The sequence below is a fragment of the Rhea americana genome, unplaced genomic scaffold (genome assembly GCF_003343005.1).
Source record: "Rhea americana isolate MKP2758 unplaced genomic scaffold, rheAme1 scaffold_75, whole genome shotgun sequence".
In the NCBI taxonomy this organism is placed as follows: Eukaryota; Metazoa; Chordata; class Aves; order Rheiformes; family Rheidae; genus Rhea; species Rhea americana.
Genome location: NW_028186923.1, coordinates 1,771,262 through 1,794,163, shown reverse-complemented (window position 1 = coordinate 1,794,163; position 22,902 = coordinate 1,771,262). Strand labels below are relative to the sequence as shown.

The 22,902-nt window shown below is 39.2% G+C and overlaps 1 protein-coding gene across 1 annotated transcript; it reads right to left on the bottom strand.

The window, feature by feature from the left end:
* Positions 1–684: 684 nt before the first annotated feature.
* ACAA2 (acetyl-CoA acyltransferase 2) lies at positions 685–20,053 on the bottom strand. Its single transcript, XM_085322233.1, has 10 exons — positions 20,008–20,053; positions 15,875–16,041; positions 13,711–13,839; positions 11,349–11,465; positions 9,762–9,909; positions 5,643–5,818; positions 4,542–4,671; positions 2,318–2,388; positions 1,552–1,706; positions 685–1,336 (listed from the first exon to the last, which is right to left on the bottom strand). The coding sequence occupies exons 1-10, from the start codon at positions 20,021–20,023 to the stop codon at positions 1,252–1,254; spliced, it is 1,194 nt and encodes a 397-aa protein (XP_085178359.1). The 5' UTR covers positions 20,024–20,053; the 3' UTR covers positions 685–1,251.
* Positions 20,054–22,902: the final 2,849 nt, after the last annotated feature.

The following is a 22,902-nucleotide window of genomic DNA, read 5'->3' as shown; positions in this document are numbered from 1 at the left end:
GGTGCAAAATGAAGTGTATGAAGGGAACTATTCTTTACTGTACCTACACTGTGATGAGCTCTGAAAGAATTGTTGCTACTCAGGGAAGAGATCTTGCAAAAACTGAACAGATCTCTGAAAACATTAAATACCCTGTGTCCATAGAAAACTCCAGAAATGGTGATCAGCGCATTTCAACTCTTATCTACCAGTTATAACAATACCTGCTCTACCCTGAATTTCTTGCAAAGCTAGACAGTCTGGTTTTGAATGACTTCTTTCACAATCATCACAGCTCCACATCATGCCAGTGGAGCGGCAGGAACAAGCCATAGTAGGGTTTGATGAAGATAGAGGGAGAGAAAAAGGTACCACAGTAAAGACTGAAGGCTTTGCTACCAGTCTACGTAGCACAGTACAGACGGTGGGGAAGTGTGTTATGTCTCTAACACGGGATCTGTCCCCCATATTATGTGACCCAAGGGATAAGGATGATACTGTAAGAAGTTAAGAAATGAGTTGTACCATGCAGCACTACTTACATGCAACATACTCCTTCTTGGAAGGATGGCAGATTTGCCAGAGTTCTCTAGAAATTATCTAGTAAACACCAGTTATTCCTCAGCCAGGAAAAGCAGTATCTCAAGTAACAAATACRGACTAACAATTCTCACAGTAATTCACATTTTTAAGAAAACCAGTAAGTTCTTTTTGCAGTTACATTTATTGTTCTTTTGAGGCACAAAGAAAAATTTAGCTTTCTCCTGCTTTCTTTTCCCTTTCAAAATGGCAGGGCACAAGTTATAGCCATGACTCTACAATCAGTACATACTTCAGAAGGTCTCCAACTAAATTTTCACCTTTCCTGATAACAAGAGGTACATGTGTCAGGCAGCAGAACTAGCTGAAAGAAAAGTTAAAGCAATACTTGCTTAAAAAGCTGTACTGCTATTTTAAGGCAGGTTCGGTGAAAGATTAACAGGCATTTTCCTCAGAAAATTAAAAGAATTTTGCTTACAGAAATACATTTACTTTGATTGAAACGAGGTTTATAGAAACTATTCCATCAGTGTAAGATTATATTGGCTTTACACTTTCTTCAGTTAGAGAGACATAATTGAATTTTCTTCTTCAGAACTCAAGACTTTAGCCATTCCTTCACCTTGCAGGAATGGTACTAAATGAAGGGAGGTAGCGATGCTTTATCTTCACAACAGGCATAGTTTTTCCGGGAATTATGAATCTGTGCAACACTGAAGTCTCCAGAATCTCTCAGGCTGTGTTCTCAATGAGGACAGCAATACCTTGTCCACCTCCAATGCAAGCTGACCCAACTGCATATTTCCCACCACGACGCCTACACAGAAGAAGTAACAGTGAAAGTGACTTATATTTATAAGACCATATTAGCTGTTCTCCTGATTTTATGAAAGGGAACTAGTTATCAAGTTTTCAAATGTACAATTAAAGCTGGGGTTTTGAAATACATATATTCGTCATTTTTTGAAGAAATATTATAAAGCCTGAGCTAATGTTGAAATATTTCTGTAAAAAAGCTAACTGCGTACGCACCTTAATTCATGAACCAGATGAGCTGTGATCCGTGATCCTGAAGCACCCAGAGGATGACCGATCGCRATGGCACCTCCATTGACATTGGTTTTTTCAGGGTCAAGGCCCAAAGCTTTTTCAACTGCCAGATATTGGGGTGCAAATGCCTCATTCACCTGAAACACCACAGAAACAATACAACTGCTCACACTTGACTTTCTATACCAGCTTTCAGCAGCCATGTGTGCATTCAAGAACGAACGAGGAACACTACTTTTAGACGTTTTAAGAAATACTATATTCTGTGTTTTTAAAAGTGTACTCAGACAATGTATAAACTGCCACTCCAACACACTTTAAGTTCAAATCCTTCTGGCACATGTGATACAATGCAAATATGTGGCATATTTTACAGAAAAGGTGTGGTATATTCTGATGCAATACGTTTGTGAAGAGCCTATTTTCCTAGCAAAAACCAGCTGTGTTCACAAATGGTGAGTTTCAACTAACTTAAATAAAACATTAACAAACCAGCCAATAGAGTAACCTTATGTCATCTGAGGATATTTTCTGTTTTGCTATCAATTTTCAGTTTCTCTGTGCCTCAGATCTTTGTATTGCCCATGCAACTGCACAGTAGAAACTGGCTGGAGAGAGGTCAGGGAAGCAAGCTGGGACAAGCAGGCTCTAGGTATGCAGAAACACCTACCTCATGATGACAGGCTACATGTATAAGTGCAATGCTCCTGCTAAAAAGGCCAACAGGAGCTTCACTGTTCCTCCTTACCTCCACCAAATCCATGTCCTTCAGGGTCAGTCCTGCCTTCTTCAGGACTTCAGTAATTGCAGGTACAGGGCCTATTTGGGAATTGTATGCACAGTTAATAAAAAAAAAAAGACTTTAAAAAAAATGTTATTCATATGATAGCCTCATAAAGCCTCATCATATAACCTGGCTCATGACCCCTTACTGAGCCAACGAATTCTGGATATGCCATTCATCTACTTTATTATGTGGCAAGAAAACTCCTACATTTCAGAAYTCACCAGCTGGCAGCTTCCTCCACCCACTGCCATAGAGAATTAAGAGTGTCATTACTGCTGCACAGCTATGCTGGTAAATAGACAGATAACTTTCAAGTTAAGAGGACTGACAGTCACCAAAACAACCTCAAGGCTCTTCTTAGGTATTCTCCTCTCCAGCAATCTTGGCCTCAGCCTCTACCACTTGCTGCCTCCAGATAAACAAAATAAAAACAAAAATGCAGGATATCTGGGGTTTGACAGAGTATGTTTACTTTATGGGTATTTCTGCTTTGGTGTTCTAAATACAACTTACCTGTAAATCTTCTAGTTAAAAAAATAAACAAATAAATTCCTTGAACCCAGGTCAAACAACTAACTGAAGAGTAACATTTTTTGGAAAGCGTTACTGGGTTTGGTAATAAAATCATTCTCTTGAAGAAAGCTAACATCTACAAATTTACCTAATTCACTAGGGGAGTTTATTCTCAAAGCAGAGCTACCTAAGGAAAGAGACATTTAAARAGCATTTGAAAAGGATAACTAGATGTGCACCTGCAGGACAAAGATACCATGATGCTAGACAGGAGCTGATCATAAGAAAAACAAAAACAATACTAGAACACTATTCAAGCATCTCASTGCCAAAAATGGCGTTGACAAATCATAGGTCAAAAATGAAAAGAATAAAAACAAGTAACTGACCAAAGAGACAGAAAAACTAAAAGAAGAAAGGGTCCAGGTCACAGTTTAGTGGATCATTAGAAAGATACAGGCTTAATGCTAGGTCCTTAATGTATCTTCTTAGATACCAATTTTAGCATGCCTGTATGTGTGAGAGTCATGGAGGATCTCATGTAGACAATACCTAGACCATCAAAGACAGACAAGGAGACTCGGCTTTTAAAGATAATGAATTCTCTCACTAGAAACTGTGAGGCAGGACTCTCTAACACTGTAAGTATGTGGCAGGGCAGTTGCTCACTCCGAGCTCCTCTGTTCTCAGATCTGTTTGTCAGGTCTATGAATCTCATTTGGTCTCTGAGTAGCTGCGGACAAGCTGTGGTGTTTAAGAATTACAAAACTGTTTCTCCATATGATTTATGAAGTTTTTGAACAGGCTAAAAGAGTTGCCTGACCTAGAAAGAATGGGCTAGTTTGGAAAGCACAATGGAAGCACGAAATCTAGCAGAAAGAAACCCTCCCTCTACATTTACTTTAAAGGTTGAGTTAGTAGGATTGCCTGAACAAGAAAGCAAATCCGACAATGCTTCATTTGCATTTCTACTGACACATGAAACCAGCCAACAATCACTTCTCTGAACAGTGGCAGGAGGGAAAAGAAATGCTGGTATACAATGCTGTCTACAAACTGAAAATAGGGAAAAAGTCCTGGGGTGTCTGGATCAGCTTTGAGGGTTCACTTGCACTTAACAGCCGCTTGATTAGACAGCATAAAATATGACACTAACAAAAAAAGCAGTTGGTTCTACAAAATAACACCTCAATAAAAATTGTTTACTGGAATCCATTCTTAGCCTAAACAATGCAGTAACAGCTGAAAGGGATACACATAGCCAACACTCCTTCAGCAAGAAGTGAGAAAGACAACTCACAGTTATACACATTGGATTTAAAGCTTCCTGAAAACTAAGGTGAGTAGCAGGAGAAAATAGGCTTTTAAAAAGACTGGGAGAGTCCCTGTTTTTTTGACTTACTGGGAAACAGAGAAAGTAACGGGGCGGGGGGGGGAAGGTGTGTGGTGTGGAATGTAGTTCAGCATTAATGCTATAGGTCAGGCATAAGTGCTGACAAGTGGTGCTCTGCGGTGAGTGAGACGGACAGTCTCTCTGTAGTAAGCAACACAAACTTCTCCTTCAGAGCTACCAGATTCAGCACACTGCAGCCTCCCGTTCTTTCACTTATAATGCACAACACAAGAATATTTTAATACTGCTTCACGAAAAATGTGCTTTATTGCAGCTTACCAATGCCCATTATGGTAGGGTCACAGCCAGATGAGTGATAGGCCACTACCCTTGCCAGTGGAGTGAGACTGTGCTTTTTAAGTGCTGATTCACTGGCAATGATGATCGCTCCAGCACCATCACACACACCCTTGGAACAAAAGAGAAAAATATTCTTAGTGGAAAACATGCTTTAAACTAAATATGCCCCTCTTAAAAAAAATTGGGTCCAAGGAGTTGTTATTAACTTTTAATATATAATTTTATTAGTTTATCAAGAAAATAAATCACAATCCTCTGCTACTCTGTAAACTGTGAGACAAAGGTAAATACAGTTGTTTAATTTATTTCAATATTTCTGAAAAGTAAAACATTTTTTTGTCACTAAAAGTCTCCCCTGCACTGGAAACATCATTCTGTAGACTTACAGGGGCACTATTAATATTGAATAACATACGTGCTTTTGATTATAAAAGACACTTTTCAGACACCCGTACTGACTGTGGCTATCATCTATTTTATGCAGTYGTCCAGGCCGTATGATCCTAGAGGTCTTTTTGGCCCAAATCCATCAATCAATCAATCAAGGTAATGTCTGTAAGAGGAACAGTCCCTACGATGTGCTGTTAAATTCCTAGTCTACTCTGAGTAAGAATAAAACGTGTTTTGGACTACAGAGGTTACTAATTGTCGCACAAAGTTGAGCAGCAGAATGCTTAGTAATCACATACCTGATTTGTAAAGCAAGTGGTAAGTAACCTTTACTCCTAAAGGAAAGAAGAACAGCTAATTCCAGCAGTTATACACAGCCATAGCAGAAATCAACCACATACATTCAAGGCTGATGAAGAAGTGTGGATGCCTTGACAAAAGGACAGTGACACTACAAAGAACTATATTTTAGGACGCAGGAGCAGACTAAGGATCCCTCGCCATCCAGAAGCTGGAATAGTCAGCCAGGTGCAAGTTACATGCTGCAATTTAATTCCAGAATTAGAAATTGCTTCTGGCAGAAAACAACTCTGTCAGGCAAAGATAGCTCAGTAAGGGAGAAATGCAGTAATAACAAGTCTGGAGAAGTTTAGAGGTGACACCTTCACAATCCAAGACTGATGTACTCACTGAAGCATTCCCAGCAGTGACYGTTCCATCCTTCTTAAAGACAGATGGGAGTTTTGCCAATTGTTCCAGCGTAGTCTGGGGTTTTGGGTGCTCATCTTTTTGCATACTTTCTTTCCCTTTTTTTGTTTTCACTTCAACAGGTGCCATCTCAGCATTAAAGTAACCAGCATCGTAAGCTACATCCACAAAAAGGAAAATAAAAGACCTATGATAAAAACAGTAGCAGACAATTGCCCAGCATCATCAATAATCCCACTTTCATGTACACACAACTTTCACTCTATTTGAACCAGGAGTTCAGGAACAGTTCTGATTATACTTTGTTTTGTTCATATAGACTGGTCAGAGTTTTACTGTTTGGTTGGTTTTTTAGAAATTGGGCATAAACCATACTAAACTAGTCTGAAATTTCTCCAAAGAAAGTCTCTAACATTACAGTGCTATTTCAAGTTTAATAAYTTAACCCTTTTTTTTGCTACTTAACATTTATTTTTGCTACAGAACTCCTGTACTTCTGCTTTATTCTACAGCTCTGTAGTTTATCAAACAGCCAAGAAGCTACAAATGTCACTCAGACAGGAAGAGGAAAAATACACTGAGCCACATCTCTACTAATAACTGGCATAAGCTACTGYACATCAACTGAAAATCCAGGCTAAGCTGCTCCTCCAAAGGGTCTGGCACTACAAGTCAGGATCTTAGCATGGGATTTAGCTGCCTAAACAGCCTGAGACAATTCAAGATACTGCAAGYATCTAGCATGCCTATAAGGGCATCCAGCCACAACACCTAAGATGACARTAGATGTCAGTACTCAAGCAACTAAACTCTACCTATTATGGCCACAAGGTTGATGTGAACACTTCATTTTAAAACCAAAACTCCCATCTCCCACAAATGTAGCAAGACTACCAGCCTCTTCAAATCATCCCACAGATTTCTCTCTGTGGATTTAAAGGATTTAGAACTAAGACACTGAAACTGTCTTGTCTGATGTTATTTAGCTACTTTTGAATTCTTCTTTAAATTCTACACAACTATTTTGTTTCTCTGACAAGCCACAGGATGTCATCTTTAGAGTGGGATAAGAAGCACCAGTGATAACAACACATAGCAGAATCAACAGATAACTGGTGATAACAGAAAATAAAGGCAGCAAGTTAAAAATTCTAAATATCACACAAAACAAGAAAGGAAAAAGATCTAACAGTTCTTTCCTGTATCACTCCACATGGCTTTCTAACCCTTCTGCTAACATATTAAACTCTACAATCTGTTGTCTCACATTTTCCTTTTTAGCTATTCGCAATGTTTTTACGAGGTACTGGATGTACCCTTGCTTTCATTCACAACCCAGATGAGCTGAAGCACTGTCCCAAGCTCTGCAACATCAGAGTAACTCCAATCAAGTAAACATGGGGAAGGGTAAAGTCCTGAATCTGTTGCCCTAGAATCTCACGGTTATAACCCCCAAAATTTATCATTTTCCAGTTGTTTACCATTACCCTCTGGTACCTTTCTGATTCTGTTTTAACAAGTTTTCATAAAAGCATGCTGAGGCTATCTTTTGAAGAACCATGGCCATCACAACCCCATTTGCTAAGTCCTCCACTGAGTAGCTTGCCATTTCAACGTTAAATGTCTGGATGCAGCTAAGAAGCTCTCCCTATACCCAGCCTCCTATAGGCTTCCCACTTTAAATGGCAAAGTGATCCTGCAGCCACCAAGGTAACTGTTAGGAGCTAGATCGGTAGCAAAGGTGCTGCTTGTCGCCTTGTCACCCCACCCCAAGCTGGGCTGTGGTACACACACATCACTACGGCACACTAGCGTTTGTCCTGCSGTGCAGATAAACTTGAAAGCTCTGTAAAATTGTTCACTAAGAAGCATCTCAGATACTGTGGACCACAAAGAGATGAACAGAAGTCAAAGTATTGCTATTCCTAGTACACAGTGTAGTTACCCATATTACAGCACTAATCTGACACGTCAAGATGGGTTACAAAGTTCTTTAATCCATATTGATGTTGGCTGGGGTTGTAGAATAGCATATGATATGCAAAAGAAATTAAAAGGATTTAGATCAATTATAGCTCATGTTCAAATGCCAAAAGGATTGGTGTGGGAGAGGACTGTTCTGCAGCGGAGAGGAAAGGAAGGAGCGGTGCCAGGCATGCCTAAGGCAATGCCGCCAAGCAAGACGAGGCAAACGTCCCACCTAAAGGGCACAAGAAGCCCCGTTCTGTTCAGACAAGAGGGGACGTTTGACAGGCAGATGGCATTTTCTGCCTGAACGGCTCTTCGTTGCCATTAGGCAGAGGCAGGCAGCAAGGTGAAAGCATCCTGTCAAGGGGCTCGTTATCCAACCTGCTGATACACACACCGCTCGGTATTTTCAAATTCAAACCGCACAGACCGCRTTACTTGTATCACAGAGCAAACAAAAGATGCATGAGTAACAGTATCTTTGTATCAAAAGGTAAATGACACTAAGATGTTACAGCTGTTTTTCCCCCTCCTGAGTAAAGTTWCATTACGTCTTGGATCTTTCAAGGGCTTCTTCCAGGTAAACACACACTTGTGTTCTCAACAGAAAGGCTTCAAAGTGAATCACTGAAGTCTGCTGTGTTTAYAACATTTTTGTAAACAAATGATTAATTATTGATATAACCAGTAAAGTCAAACAACTACATAAGCCAGACCATCCAAGACGCATTTGTCTGCATATATATAGAACAACTTCAGAATTTTTTTTGGTGTGTGTTTCAGATAAATAATACTTTATATATTTTTTCACCTAGCAGATAAATACTTTAAACTTTTTTTGCATTTTTAAATCTCTACTCAGAAAATAGAGAAAGGCTCTGCAAAATACACTACTTTTATTCCTGAGGACTACACTGACTCCACAGTAGACTGTGCAAAACAGAGAACCGTTCAATTTGTAGAATACCTGAAGGTCACAAAGGTTTTTTGTTATGTTTTTGTGTGTTTCTTTCTAAAAAGTAAAGAGCTGATTCTACGAAAAACATGCAGGCTTCAGACAAAATCTACCCTYTAAAGCAGCACAGTGGTTCTAAGTGACTCTGCTCTCTGAGTCAACTCTTTTATACTTAAAGCAATATTCAGACACTTTATCTGTTTGAAAAGGAGAAGTTATTTTTTTTTTCTAGCAACACAATGATTTGCCTTGCTCTCCATTTTATACACTGGCCTCAAGGCACATGAATAGTGTGTTACACCTCTATATGGAAGGTAGCTATGCACTTTGTCTCATCAAGTCAATCAGTGAGAACAACGCTGAYCTCTTCTTACAGGGGAGCCTGGCACATACCTACCAGCAACATGCAATTACCACCAAACAGGGGAACGTACCCTTATARGGTACCAAGATTACGATAGCGTATACCACAGCCAAGAAAACTACAGGAATGTTAACTTTCAAAAGCATCATCCACTAGAGATCTTGTAAAACTTTCCAATGTTTCCAAAGATAGAAAACGATACTAATTTTTCAATCTGAAMAATCGAAATGAAGCTCAAAGAGCAACTAACAATAGTCAGTTACGGAGCAGCAGGAGCACAAGTTAGAATTATTGCTGGTATATGTCCAGTAAAATACAAAGAGAAGGCATGCTAGAGACTTAACAGGTCACTTTACTACTTTATGCAGTAGTTGCTGTTATCACAAGAATAGTAAATCTACTGAAAAAAACCACATATATTTAATTACACTAAAAAAAAACATTCATTCATGTTTTACTGCCTACTGCTTTAAATAATTCCTCAAATAACTGATTTAGAAGCACATGATGGCTTCTTCCCTTCCCACCAGACAGAGCTCAGTTTGGTCTAGGATATGAAGAATGGACCTGTTACATGACACTGCTACTATCATCTTTGGTAACAGCATCACTGCTATTACCATTTGCTGTCTACTGTCGCATGCTTTATCCAGAAAAGGTGCAAGACCACACACACACTAAAGGATTTTAAAATCACAAAACTCAAGCAATGTACAAGCTACACACAACTTAAGAATACTTTGGATTGATGCTGTAAGCTAAACAGAATTGAAATTGATACCATATAAGCATTTCTATCCCTGGATTTACTAACCAGCTTTGCATCTCTGTTGTGTTTTCATCGCATATCGGTCACAGTCCTCTCGTGTGATGTTGTATTTTGCAGCCAGGTTTTCAGCTGTAACTCCCATAGATATTTTAACATGCGTGTCAGTTAGGCTTGCCCACAAGGCGTCTTCCATCTGCGCAGAACATCATTAAAAGAAAACTATCACGTAGAGCAATTCTAATATTAATAGTTTTTAATCATTCACTAGCCACTTGGAAGCCAGTGTCACTCTGCAAAATTAAGTCAAGTTACCTACAGATACTTTACTTAAATTAAAACAAATACAAAACAAAAGAGCATGTAAGCTCCTGTATGTTATTTTAATTACTTTATGTTTTGTTCTAGTGTAGCTCTTTTCATTCGTATCTGATCCTGAGAGATTTGGGAAAAGCTTGTGACTTTTAGCTTTTCAGTGTATTTTACTGCTATTTGAATTATTTACTAGAGAGCTATAAGAAAACATATCTCTCCTTCTGGTACCAAGAATGAAAAGTGAGGAACTGTGAAAAGGCACAGCAGCTTATTGATTCTTTGGCTCTTTCTCTAATGTCAGGTAAAATCACCACACTTGAGTTAAAGCTTTCTATGGATAAAAGGTCTCAGGTGAGAAGTACATAAGCTTAATTTCAATTAATCTAATAAAGGCAAGCCCAGGCAGTCCAGCTAGATTCTCTTATCTCTCTTTCACAAGTAAAGTTCTGCAAGATAAATCACTCTTCCATCCATAAATGTATAATTCAGTTACCTTCATGGTAAGGATCTAATGGCACCTGCGGAGACTCAGTGTGATTGCAACTTTGTGAAAGGGCTTTCTGTAAGGACTGAGGCTCAGTCACACTGCCACACAGGATCCACAGGAAGAACACTCAAGTATACTTCACAGTGTGAAAAATAGTACAGAGGGAAAAAAAAGAACTGAAATATTGAAAGATCCTAATTTAAGAATTTGACTTGGTTAAGTCTTGCTGAGTAAACAGTAATTATCAGAGCAGAAGTGCTCCCTGTTCCAAATTTCTCACTGAATTCACCRAGAATTCATCTTCAGAAGAAGCTGTTAGAGTAACTTCTCTGTCAGTAGATTTAACTTCAGTTTTTCATTTTTTAAATTGAAAGAAGCTTACAACTTGGGAGACATATGTATTCTCCACCAGTCTACCTCTCCATTGCTAGCCTTACTAGCTTTACCTAAACTCTTTCTGCATCTCTATTTCACAGCCTCCAATGATAGAAAAGTTTTCATATTATATATGCACTACTTTGATGGGATATACTAAGTGAACTAAGTTTTGTATGTAAGAGTTTATTGATAAGTTTCATATGGGACAGAAATTCAAATATGGTTTTCAGGAATACATACACAGTTTTGGAAAAGCTAGAAAACTGGCTTTCTTAATAAAAATTACCCGAACTATTTTTTTTATGTCTGAATACATGATAAATGCTTTGAACAACTGAACTTGGATCTATTCTGCAATGATTTCATTTGCAAGACTATAGTGTCTATACATCCAGTACTTCTTGTTGTTCTGTAAATATGACTTTATTCAGAGGAAAAAGAGGACAGTATTAAACCTTGATATCCGCTCCTAATTTGGTTCCAAATCGAATGTTTCGAATAACATAAGGAGACTGGCTCATACTTTCAGCTCCACCACACAGAACCACTTCTGACTCATTAAGGCAAATTTCCTGTTAACATAAAAACAAAACAGATCTAGGATTTAGTATGTTGTTTTTGTAAGACAATAACAACTGCTTTAGAAAAGTACTTTGTCACCCACACAGCCACATACAGAATTAATTCATATTTACTTATGCATATATCTATGAAGGGTTTAATCCTTTATTAAGAGCAGCTTCCATTACGTGCTCACCCATCCAGCTGTCCACACAGTAGAATTACACCAGTGAGTGGAGGAAGAGCATATAGGTGCACGCCTATGACAGGACTGAGGAAGAAAGCCTTTAAGCATTGCCATGYTTGTATGGTTAGGTTAAAAGATCATAGAATCTGTAAGGTTGGAAGGCACCTCTGGAGATCATCTAGTCCAACCCCACTGCGCAGCAGGGAAACAAGTGGCCCATATGGGGATGGAACCACAACCTTGGCACTGTTAGCACCACGTTCTAACCAACTGAGCTAAACCATTTCCCTGTTTAGCCTGATTTTTTAAAACATTAGTACCACAAAATCAATCTTAAAATATTAGTACCACAAAGTAATGCTCTCTTTTTTCTTCAGTCAGTTGCCTCTCTACCTGCAATACTCTCAGAAGGAGTAGAGATCAAACCTCAAAATCTCAAACTAGGCCCTATGATTCTAAAAAAATGAGACATTGTTATAGAAAACATTAGCCAGATAAAATAAATAAAAAACACATACTAATTCATCATTGGCATGGCCCTATCCCCTAAATACATGCCCTGACCGTTCAAAATACTGCATTCTTAAAATGATTTACTTAGCAATTATTTAGAAATAGTAAATATTAACTAGTTTTTAAATATTAACTAATATTTACCATTTAGTGAATATTAACTAGTCATCTCAAATGCATATCAAGAGAATTTTGTCTCCTTCCATTCCAGCACAGAAATATTCTGCGTTATGTAGCTATGATTGGCATTAGATACATTGGGGAAATGTCATATTTGGAAAAGACCTTATGACCACTCCTTCAGTGTAAGAGGTTAAAAATCTTCAACAGCTTTTTTTTTAGTGCAGACTAAGTCACAGTCAGGTGAATATTGCTGTAAACCCRTAAGCTTAATTCTGCATTGTCTTCTACTTCCATTTTTCTCTCTAGAGGATTAGATCTGAAATAATTCCCCAGCCAACAGGAACCTTTTTTTACTATATRATTGTTGAAATATTTGTAAAATACACTTTCATTTTGTAAAGTCTCTTTCCTCCTTAACCACCAACCGAATCAAATAAAAATCACTGTGCCACTGCAATGACTAATTGCTGCTCAGATAAAATGTGTGTGCATTTCTTTTCTGAAGGATGGAGTAAAAGCTATTTTTGATTTGGCAGAGAGTAAATACTGTGATGAAAAACAGAAAACAAGATCAACACTTCTCTGTGAGCACCTGAAAGCTCATATCAGCATTCTTAAGTAGAAAAAGCATTAGTGACAAAATGAACAATGAGATTTGATTGCAAGAATACTTAACGAATCAACTGTACTTATGGTGAGAATAGAATAAACACAGCTAAAAAAAACTTCAGGTATTTGGTAAAAGATATCCCAAGAAACTTCTACAGCACACATTAAAATTCTGCCACAAGTTCCACATTTGACAGAGGTGTTCATTAGTCCTCTAATGTATACAGCAGAAATAAAGAGAATATAAGTCATCATATTTGACTTCTAGCCATTAACTGGTTTTCTATTAATCTTACTCAGTGATTTTGGCCAACTATTTAGACTTTTCTTTTCAAAGAGAAGTTGGTTTTCTTCTATTTTTAAAACAGTGGTGCTATAAATTACCTAACTCATGAGAGGCTTTGGATCTTTGAACAAAATGATGCTTAATAARCACAGGTTGCTGCTTGCCAGCTAGATGAGGACAGAAACAATTGGCAAACTGTGGTAATGGTTCTGATGCCAAATAATTTCTATTCAAACAAACAGGATCACAGAATACAACTACTGCACAATTGAACTAACACTCGTTGCATTACTTCTATTAAACTCAAAATAACTCCAATGATGATTTTTAAAACCACCCACAAAAACAGTGCTGTGGCTGAACCGTTGCATACAACCATACAGGACAACAGGAAGCCTCAAGCAGTGGTAACTAAAAATCCATGATAATACTCACCCAAGCACACACTATATGTTTCCAAACAAATCTCTCCTCTCATGCTAACAATTTGATGAAGGTTAAAGCTAATGCAGAAATACAGAAAGAAATGGCTTTCCACCTGACATCCACTGGCAATAGACTGGAAACCAGAGCCACAGAGTCTGTTGATAGTGAGGGCTGGAACTGGGACAGGAATCCCCACACGTAAACCGACATGTCTTGCAAGATAAATAGCATCTGCGGAGCTCTGCAGACAGAACAAATGGGAGTTTTTGTTATGTTCTTWCTTCTTCCAAAAGTAAAAGTCTTGATCAAAAGTATGAATGTTGTAATTGAATCACTGATAGAAGATAACTCTCTGTTCAAYAGAAATTCTACCGCTCATAAGAAGCACTTTGACTCATTTCAAAAAACACCTTCCTATATGATCAAAGAAYGCCAATGTCTGAACATGCATTTGAAAGAAGTTCTCTGTCATAAGAGCCAGACATCATGCTGAAAATGGCAGTGCAGATGTTAAAACTCTGAAGTCAGTGACTTAACAGTGTCTTGCGTTTTCCCTTATCCCTTAATTTCAAATCAGCATACACACAACGGGAYGAGAGCTGGACTGGCAAGCAACAAYTATTTCAAGGTAAATTAAAATTGTTCAGGTTAACAGAGATAGGCCCTCCAAAAAAAAAAAACAGGCAATGTGGCAAATGTGAGAAAAAGCCATTGCTGCTTCATATCTGCTTTGTGATGAAATTTTGTACGTATGATATTTTAATGTACATTGGCCTGTTCYAACAGTGAAATCTCATTCCTCCAAAACATTTCAAAGGTGGTTCTATTTGTACCATATACAGATCAGCCTGTTTTAGCTCCATTCCTTTAATAAGCCACAATTCATCATGAAATAAAACAAAAACTATTAGGCAGCTGCACTCCAACTACYGAGTCAGCAGATGATTGACTAAAGCCCAGGTTCAGACCGAAAGACTGAATTACAACAACACTGCTAAAGGCTTGTTATGGATCTTTTCCAAATAGAAAGAACAGTTATGCTTTAGGGGATCAAGTCCTAAGCTAATATATATTATTAAGATACAGTTCTGAGCACAATGCTACCTGACAATGCAAGTTCAGAAGAAAAGTGTAACCAAGCCAATTCCACTGAAGAAGGGGGATTTAAAATGCTCATATACTCATAGTTATTTATACTTAATCAAGTAATACTTGAAAGTACTACAGGACTAAGAAAAGAAAACCTACTGGTGTGGGGAAGGTMGGTATGAAGTAAGGGAAAAGAAATTTAATTTCAATGTGAAAAGACATTTTTATTAGCAAAATGCTATTCTTTATGTGAAAACAATTAAGATCTGAATGCAGCCATCTGTCTGTTATTCTAGACCACAGATAATTCTTACAAAAACCAAAAAGTTGAGTAAAAGAAGCTCAGATGGTAACTGTAGGAAAGAGAAAAGAAAAAAAAATATATCAAAAGCTACCTTTTGGGCTGAAAGTTCTTAAGAAGGAACACAGCATGTTTGTTCACTTACTGTGAAAGTTCTCAAGTATTTGTTTCTTCTGCGCCCCTGAAAGTCAACACTTCAAGCAATATATGAGTACCTAATATGATTAAGTCAGAAAATAAAACAATGAACACTTTATTTTCTTGCCTAAAACAAGGACGCTGATCTAGGTATGTGGATAACTGCAGTTTTGCAATGCTGACACAATGCATGTAACTGCACCTATATCACAAGCTCTTTGGAGAAGATACAATTCCCCAAATGCTTCTGCCTGTCAAGACGTGTGTCCTTCCATATCAAAGTAAAATTATATTCACTTAAAAAAAGAAATCTACAGAGAACACTCAACAGAAATGGACTTAAACCAGTTAAGTCTTCAGAAAAAAGAAAACCAGTGAAAACTCGATGTTCTTTATGTTACACAGCTCAGGTCACTAAAATATGATTCTATRATTCTATGAAAATAGGAAAATAGGAAAAAGGTACCATGGACTAGCAACTCAGTGTTTACTGAATCCACATTTTAGAGAAGATCAGCTTGTCCTACTTTAAACTAGCTTTGTGGAACTAAAAAAGGAAGATAAGTCTTGCTCCCAGTAATGTCATAAATCAAGCAGGGTAAGTCCCTTAAATCTGAACAGGAAACACTACACCAAGAATGCTTATTCATTCTATTTTCACTCCTTTGATTATTCTTGTCTGCAAAAGAAAGCTGACAAATCTATAGAATCACACTGAAATAGATTGCAAACTTTCCATGTTACCTACCTGCATGGCATTGCCAACAATGACACTGTCGACGATCTCAGGAGAGACCTTGCCAGCCACCAGTGCAGCCCGGGCAGCATATTCTGTCAGATCTGTGGTTGTGAAGTCCTTCAGCAAACCTCCAAAGGCACCAAAGGGAGTTCGCTTTGCTGCAACAATGAACACACCTGCAACACAAGCAAGGATTATCCGTATGTGCGAATCAGGAAAGAGTAAAGTTCCSTTATATCTACTTACGTGAGGTAACAGTCAGGCCTGTAGCAAAGAAAATTAATGCATCAAAAAGTTTTGTACAGTCTAAAGTTTTTGTAGAGTCTAAACCAAACAGAAAATCAGTAGGTCGTCCTCATATGAATAACATAAATTCACAAGAGGCTTTGTAAATATAGACAACTTGAACACCATGCAGTTCAAGACAAGTAAGACACAGGCTGTAGCAATACTTTAGACAGAGAAGGTATGCAGAATCAATGGTCAGAAGGAAGAGATGAGAAGATTCTGGGAATAACTCTTTTCCAAGAATACATTTGGGAAAATAAAGATAGTTTGAATATAGTGCAGATAAAAGAGGGTGTCATACCACATTAGTGTTACTGTACTAAAAGCATCAGAGCAGGGTTCATGAAATGCTAACATGGACAACTGTATATATAACCTGTCAGTTAAGGAAGAAAAGCCTTTTACAAAACACAGTTCCCTCATCCTATAGAAATTCAGCAAATTGTTGGCTTATATTCTGAAATATAAACACTAACACAGYTTTCACACAGAGTAAAATTTGTTTAATATCTATTTTCACTTTAATTCCTTTAACTTTCAAGCAAAAACATTCTATAATCAAAAGTTTAATGATACTTCTATAACGATATAGATCATCTAAGCTGTCTTAGCACCTGTCTTCCAGCCTCTGAGGACAAAATCCATTTTCAAGCAGAGAGGAAGAGCCTGTGCAAGGTGCATGTGCATAAACACCTTGGCCCGAAGCAGCCCGTAAGAATTTCAGTGTTGTCTTTAAACCAAACAAAACATTTTCTGACTAGCTGGCACAGCAGTTCCCTGTCACGTGGGAGGCAGCCTGTGAACTTTCGCCCAGCTAAGCAGCAGAGCTCATCCACCCCCCTCCTCCCTACCACTGACATGAGAACATTTACAATTATTTTAAGCAACACCATAAGGATACACAAAGATGTAAAAGTGTAGCTACATGGAAACACCTGTTCATTAAGCCACTTATGAATGCTATAGGATGGCTTTCAGGCCTTCTGCTGGGAGCCGTGCAATCCATACCCTTTGGCCAGTTTGGCAGAGAAAGGGTGCTCCCCCTGTCTCTCATGCATTTGGAGCCCAGACTGTGTGAGTTAAAGAGGACTTTCCAAATGGGTGAAGGTCAAGCTTACTCCACTTACAAGGATATGAATACAATGTTGGGATCTGAAACACAAAATGAATGCACTCAGAATACCATGTGGGAAATCTCATAAGGTATAACAAGGAAGAATTGCAACTTCAAGGGTAAGGAGGAATGCTGAAGATTATGTGGCTTTCTAAGCCATGAAGATGGCAAAATACAGTGACACCCACATCCTGCCCATACACTTCTTTCTGGGGTGCCTGGAAGACCTTAAGAAGCCTTTGCAAAGCATGATATCGCTACTCCCTTGAGATGAATTCCTGCCTGATGGTACATATTCAAAAACTGTAAGAAGCAGATACTTTTTCCCCTCAAAGAAAAAGCTACAACTATTTTGCATCCAACTATTATGTTGCCCCCCCCCCCCCACACACACACACACACTCTTCAGCTTTAAGTGTAGAGAAAAGATCTCAGGCACTAAAAATATATACCTCATAGAGGAAGCCTGTGTGTTTACAGAGAAAAGTAACATAGCTTCTGCRTTTTCTGAAAAGTAACAAAGTTAGTATTAGGGGGAAGGTCCTCTGCCAAGGCTCGGAAAGGGCTCCTTAGACACATGCATTTAGAGTAAGAAGATGCCATGGGTTATATTCATCTTTGTYTTTTCATAATTCATTTAATCATCATGATAATTGTTTTTAATTCAGTTATCTTCCAGTACTTCTTGTCATGAAATTATTAATGCATTCATTGAATCTTAATTTTTGATCTTTGCTGTACAAATTGGGGGTGGGAGAGAAGGGCTGAAAACTACTAACAGACACAATCTGTGAACCTCCACAAGTTTTTTTTTTTTTTTTTTTTTTTTTTTTTTAACAAAGATGAGGATGTTTCAACAATTTGATGTTTATGGCTTTGTTTAATAAGGTCACTGTAGAAGTAGCCCCTGGACTTTCTGAACATTCAGGTGACAGATTTAAACATAAGCCTGTAGTTTCATTTAACTATTTAATGAAATTTGAAATTTACTCTAATGAAAATATTTTATTCATTTGAAGCTTGCTTCTTTATTAAATGTTATCAATTCTCTCTCTCTCTCTCTCTTTTTTTTTTTTGGTATCTGTAGGTTAGGTCAGAATGTTTTAGCTCTCATCCATTAGCTCTTTAAGGGTCATCTTACGTTCCTAAGTTTATCTTCCTAGTAGCAAAGCAGGTCTTAACACTCCCCTTGCCTCCTCTCCTCCTTCCCACTGATTCCTGTCCCACCATCTCCTCCACAGTTGTGCCAGCACTGCTGGTTGCAAGGCTTTGCTGTGGGACAGTTCAAAGATCTGATCAACTAAAAGAACCACCCTTTCACAGAATCATGGAATCAGTAAGGTTGGCAGGGACCTCTGGAGATCATCTAGTCCAACCTCCCTGCTCAGCAGGGTCACCTAGAGCACAGTAGACAGGGTTGYRTCCAGGCRRRCCTTGAAKAYCTCCAGAGAAGGAGACTCYACCACCTCTCTGGGCAACCTGTTCCAGTGCTCCATCACTCTCAYATGGAAGAAATTCCCCCTCATGCTCAGGTGGAACTTCCTGTGCTTCAGTTTCTGCCCATTGCCTCTTGCCCTGTCACACAAGACAACTGAAAAGAGTTTGTCTTTGTCCCTCTGACATCCTCCCTTCAGATACTTTCTCCTCCCTGCCACAAGAACAGTGCATGAAAAATACTGTGCCAAGACATGGGAGAAGATCCTGAATTAGGCACCAAAAGCTAACACCAAGTAAGTACAAGCAAAGCTGCCCTCTGTACCATCCAGTTCAGTAGAGCAAAACRAAATTATTGCAATGCTGCTTAGATGGCCTTTTGTCACTGAAACTTCAAGCCATGACTTACACTTATGTTATTATTTAGACAGTCTGACAAGCAGCAAAACACTGTAAAATATGAAAAAAATCCCTATTTCAATAAAAATTCCATATTTGTTTTTTAAACACAATTAGGCAATAAAGTAAGTACTAGGTAAAATAAGCTAATTAGGCATTAGGTATCCCATTTTTAAGAGACACAAAATTTAAAGCACCTAAAGCCTGAAGTATTTTTTAAACATAGAAAACTTAGGAACCTGAAGAACTTATAAATGAATTTTATCCTGCACTATTAGTGCTAGCAGAGGCAACYGTCAGATGTTACCAAAAGGATCTTTTAGACACAGAAATGTTTAGGTTTCTCTGCATAAATGCATTTCATTAATGGACACACATGCACACCCTTTGCTATAGACTTTCTTTTGGTGCTGCAATCGACATAAGGAGTACAGAAAGTCTTAATGTAACACATTCCCTTCCCCAGGGGGCTTGAAAATCCGTATTCGAAAGAGATGTTTGTGACTGACACCATGTGTCAATTCTCTGCCGTCTGTGTTTAACGCTGTTAATCTAACTTTCTATCCTGCAGATCTAACTTAAGGAAAAAAAAAAAAGAATAAAGTTGCTTTCACTTCTAGCTGTTGCCCTAATTCTGACGGGGCCTGGACGAAGCAGTGTGCGTGTGCGGGTGTCTCCTGCGAGACCCCGCGGCGGCGGCGCCGGTGCCCCCCGCGCCCGCGCGGGCCTCACCGCGGCCTCCCCTCGCGGCGGGCAGCCCGGCCTCGGGGGCCGCCCCGGCCCCCTCCCCGGCGCTGAGAAACCGGGACCCCCCCTTCTCCTTCTCCTCCCTCTCCCTCTCCTCCTCCCCCCTCCGCCGCCCTCCCCGGCCCGCCCGGCGGCACCAAGCCGCCCCGCAGCGCCTCACCCCGCAAGAGCGCCATGGCCGCGCCGCCTCGCCCCTCGCCTGCCTGTCTGCGCGTCCGCAGCCGCAAATTCGCCACGCCGCCGCGACGGGGCGGGGAGGCGGGCGCGTAGGGCGGGGTGTGGGGGAGGAAACAACATTTATTTTATTTTATTTTTTTTTTTTTAGATTTGAGGAGTTTTTTTCTTCCTCGCCGTTCTCCTCGGGCAGCTGACGCCGGCTCCGGCGAATCGACGGCTGCGGAAACGCAGGGCGGCGCGTGGCCGTGCGGCCGTTGCCCGGCARCGGCGGCCCCGCGGCTGCCGCCCCCTCTCTCCACGTGAAACTTCATCCTGGTTAAAAAATATTACTAAAAAAACCCCAAAAACACGTTTTGTGTATTTATTACGTTCCYGTTTTCGACCCAAAGTCACAATTTCTTCAAAAGTGTTTATTTCACAAATCTTTTTTTTTTTAAATCCGCAGCTGAATATTACAGTGACTCTTACAAGCATTTGCCTATAAACAAAAGTGTAGTTTACAGATTTGTTCAAAATGGAAAAATACTGTATAAGCAGTAGCTTTCATCGACAGCATTCACTCCTGCGTATCATTCCGCTTCTCTTAGAGATGCTATCCCTTCTGCTCGTGAGACTTCGCAAACCCCTGAAAAACCYAAACAAAATCAAACAAACAAAGCAGACGTTGCACTGTTATGGCACGCTTTTGGTTAACTTTGTTTCAACTTAATTTGAAAGTCTTTGTTCACTGGCACTTACATTTTTTCAAATAAAATTTGAAATTGAGGATTTTTTCCCATTGGGGAATACGCTCTACAGATCATTTTATCTAACATTCACATTGCTATGATTTTATCAGGGAAGGAATTGTTTAGGGCTAATACGAATCAAAGTCGGAGGAAAAGGTTTATGGCAGTTGATGCAAAAATCATTTTAGTTYGGTTGCCGCGTTTATATGCGATCACAAAGTGTTAATTTTGCGGTTAAACACAGATGCAAAGAACAAACTTGCACAATCCAGCGAGTTTACTGTTGAAAGGGGAGAAAAACGAGCTGCTGTKTCAAGTGCGTTTTTGTTATTCATTTCTTCTTGCAAATCCCGCAAATTGTGGGTCAGATGTTGCAAGGAAGTTACCTATAGAGAGGTATATATATAGCCCGTGCTCTCTACACTTGTGTGAGCAAAACCACTGATGACATAGGATTGCAYAAATTCACTGCTAAGGACTGATGCTCTTCTCTACAGCCAGCTCCTACCAGCTGGAAGATCAGCAACCTCACTACAAAACTGCGCCCTTCCCAAAAAAATAATCAGTGAAAAGGAAACGTGAACGTTGTCCTGGCTGCTTCTCAGAYACTCCACATGCATGCATGAAGTCGCCTTTGAGGAGCTGGTTGGTTTGGTTTTGTTTGTTTTGGGGTAGAGGTGGAGGATTTACATATTGTCATCGTTTCCGTGGAGATTAGGATTCTCAATCCTACTTTTCTGAGATACATTATACGTGCAAAAGCCAAGYCAGGTCAGCACTGTTTTCTTCCTTGCAACTTCAAAATGTTCTTGTGGACCTTCTCAGAGCCAGATTTTATATGCAGACTTCTACASACACAGACAAATTTTCATGGCAGAACAATAAAAATATTCCTGTAGCTTAACACTTGCTTCATGAACAGTGGTTGAGAAGTCAGTTACCTTAGTAACAGCTAAAGGCACACAGTGGGAAAATGCTCAACTTAATATTTAAAAATAAAGACATCTGGAAAGCAGCCAGCTTTCTCAAAGCCATGCTTTGTGTTAAATTTTCTCCTTAAACAAAGAAGTGCCAATCCGAGGAGAGGAAGGCATGCTTGAGCATTGCAATTTAACAAAATTAACTCTTAGAAACAATTTTTTAAAATTGCTAACAGTGAAAAATTACATATATTAAAGATATTACAGAGTCCTCTTCCAGGTGGACTTTAATAGACAAGCTACATTATTACAGATCAAGACACTAAATCCCAGTTCCTATCTGTACATGCTAGCTGTTTTTAAGAGAGTCTCTTTGTTATACATATAAATTATGATCCTGAAAACTCCGGTGAAAGACCACTATTCCCTAGAAGAGCGTTAACCACATTTTATAACCGTGATCAGCAACAAAATCATTGCGGAAGAGGATTCTGCAGCAACCTGTCATTTAGTCTGACCGATAAGCAGCGGTTTAATCAGTCTGTTGGGAAGTGTACACTGAATAATTTATGGCAGAGAGAGGTAGAGACCCAAAGACCTGAGAGGAAACTGCAGACCTAAGACCAATTCTAAGAAATAGCTCTGTGTTATAGCCACATTGTGGAAAGACTGAATTTGAGAGTTATCTCTGTTCTGTACTGTGACAACTACTATTGTATGGGGGGGGGGAAAGAGATGTAAYTGGAAAATTAAATTCAGAGCATTGCAAGAACATTCATTTGCAAAATGTGCGAAGAGGTAGGTGCAATAAATAAAAAGATTGTAGATGAGCAAGTGAGAGAAGAGCACGTGCTTGCTGGGTGCAGGCAGCAATAGGGTAGTGTCATCCTTACTGCACGTGAAGGGGACATGAAGGCACTACTGAAAATACGCAGGAGATGCAGACACTCAAGGACTGTAGTTTGGAGGTAGTGCTAGTCCTGCATAAGCAATAAATTTTCTTCCATAATTAGTTGGGTAATGGTTAGAGGAAAAGATTACTGCTTCCTAGGGAACGGCCTCAACTGTTCTTCACTGGTAATACAGTACTAAATCCCAGTTGTCCATTTGAAACAAGGCATTTACCCTCAAGCAGAGACAGATACAACTCTTAACAGCACTCAACTTTTTCTTTAAAAATGTGCTTTTGGATAGTAATATACACATATAGTACATACAGGACTATTACAG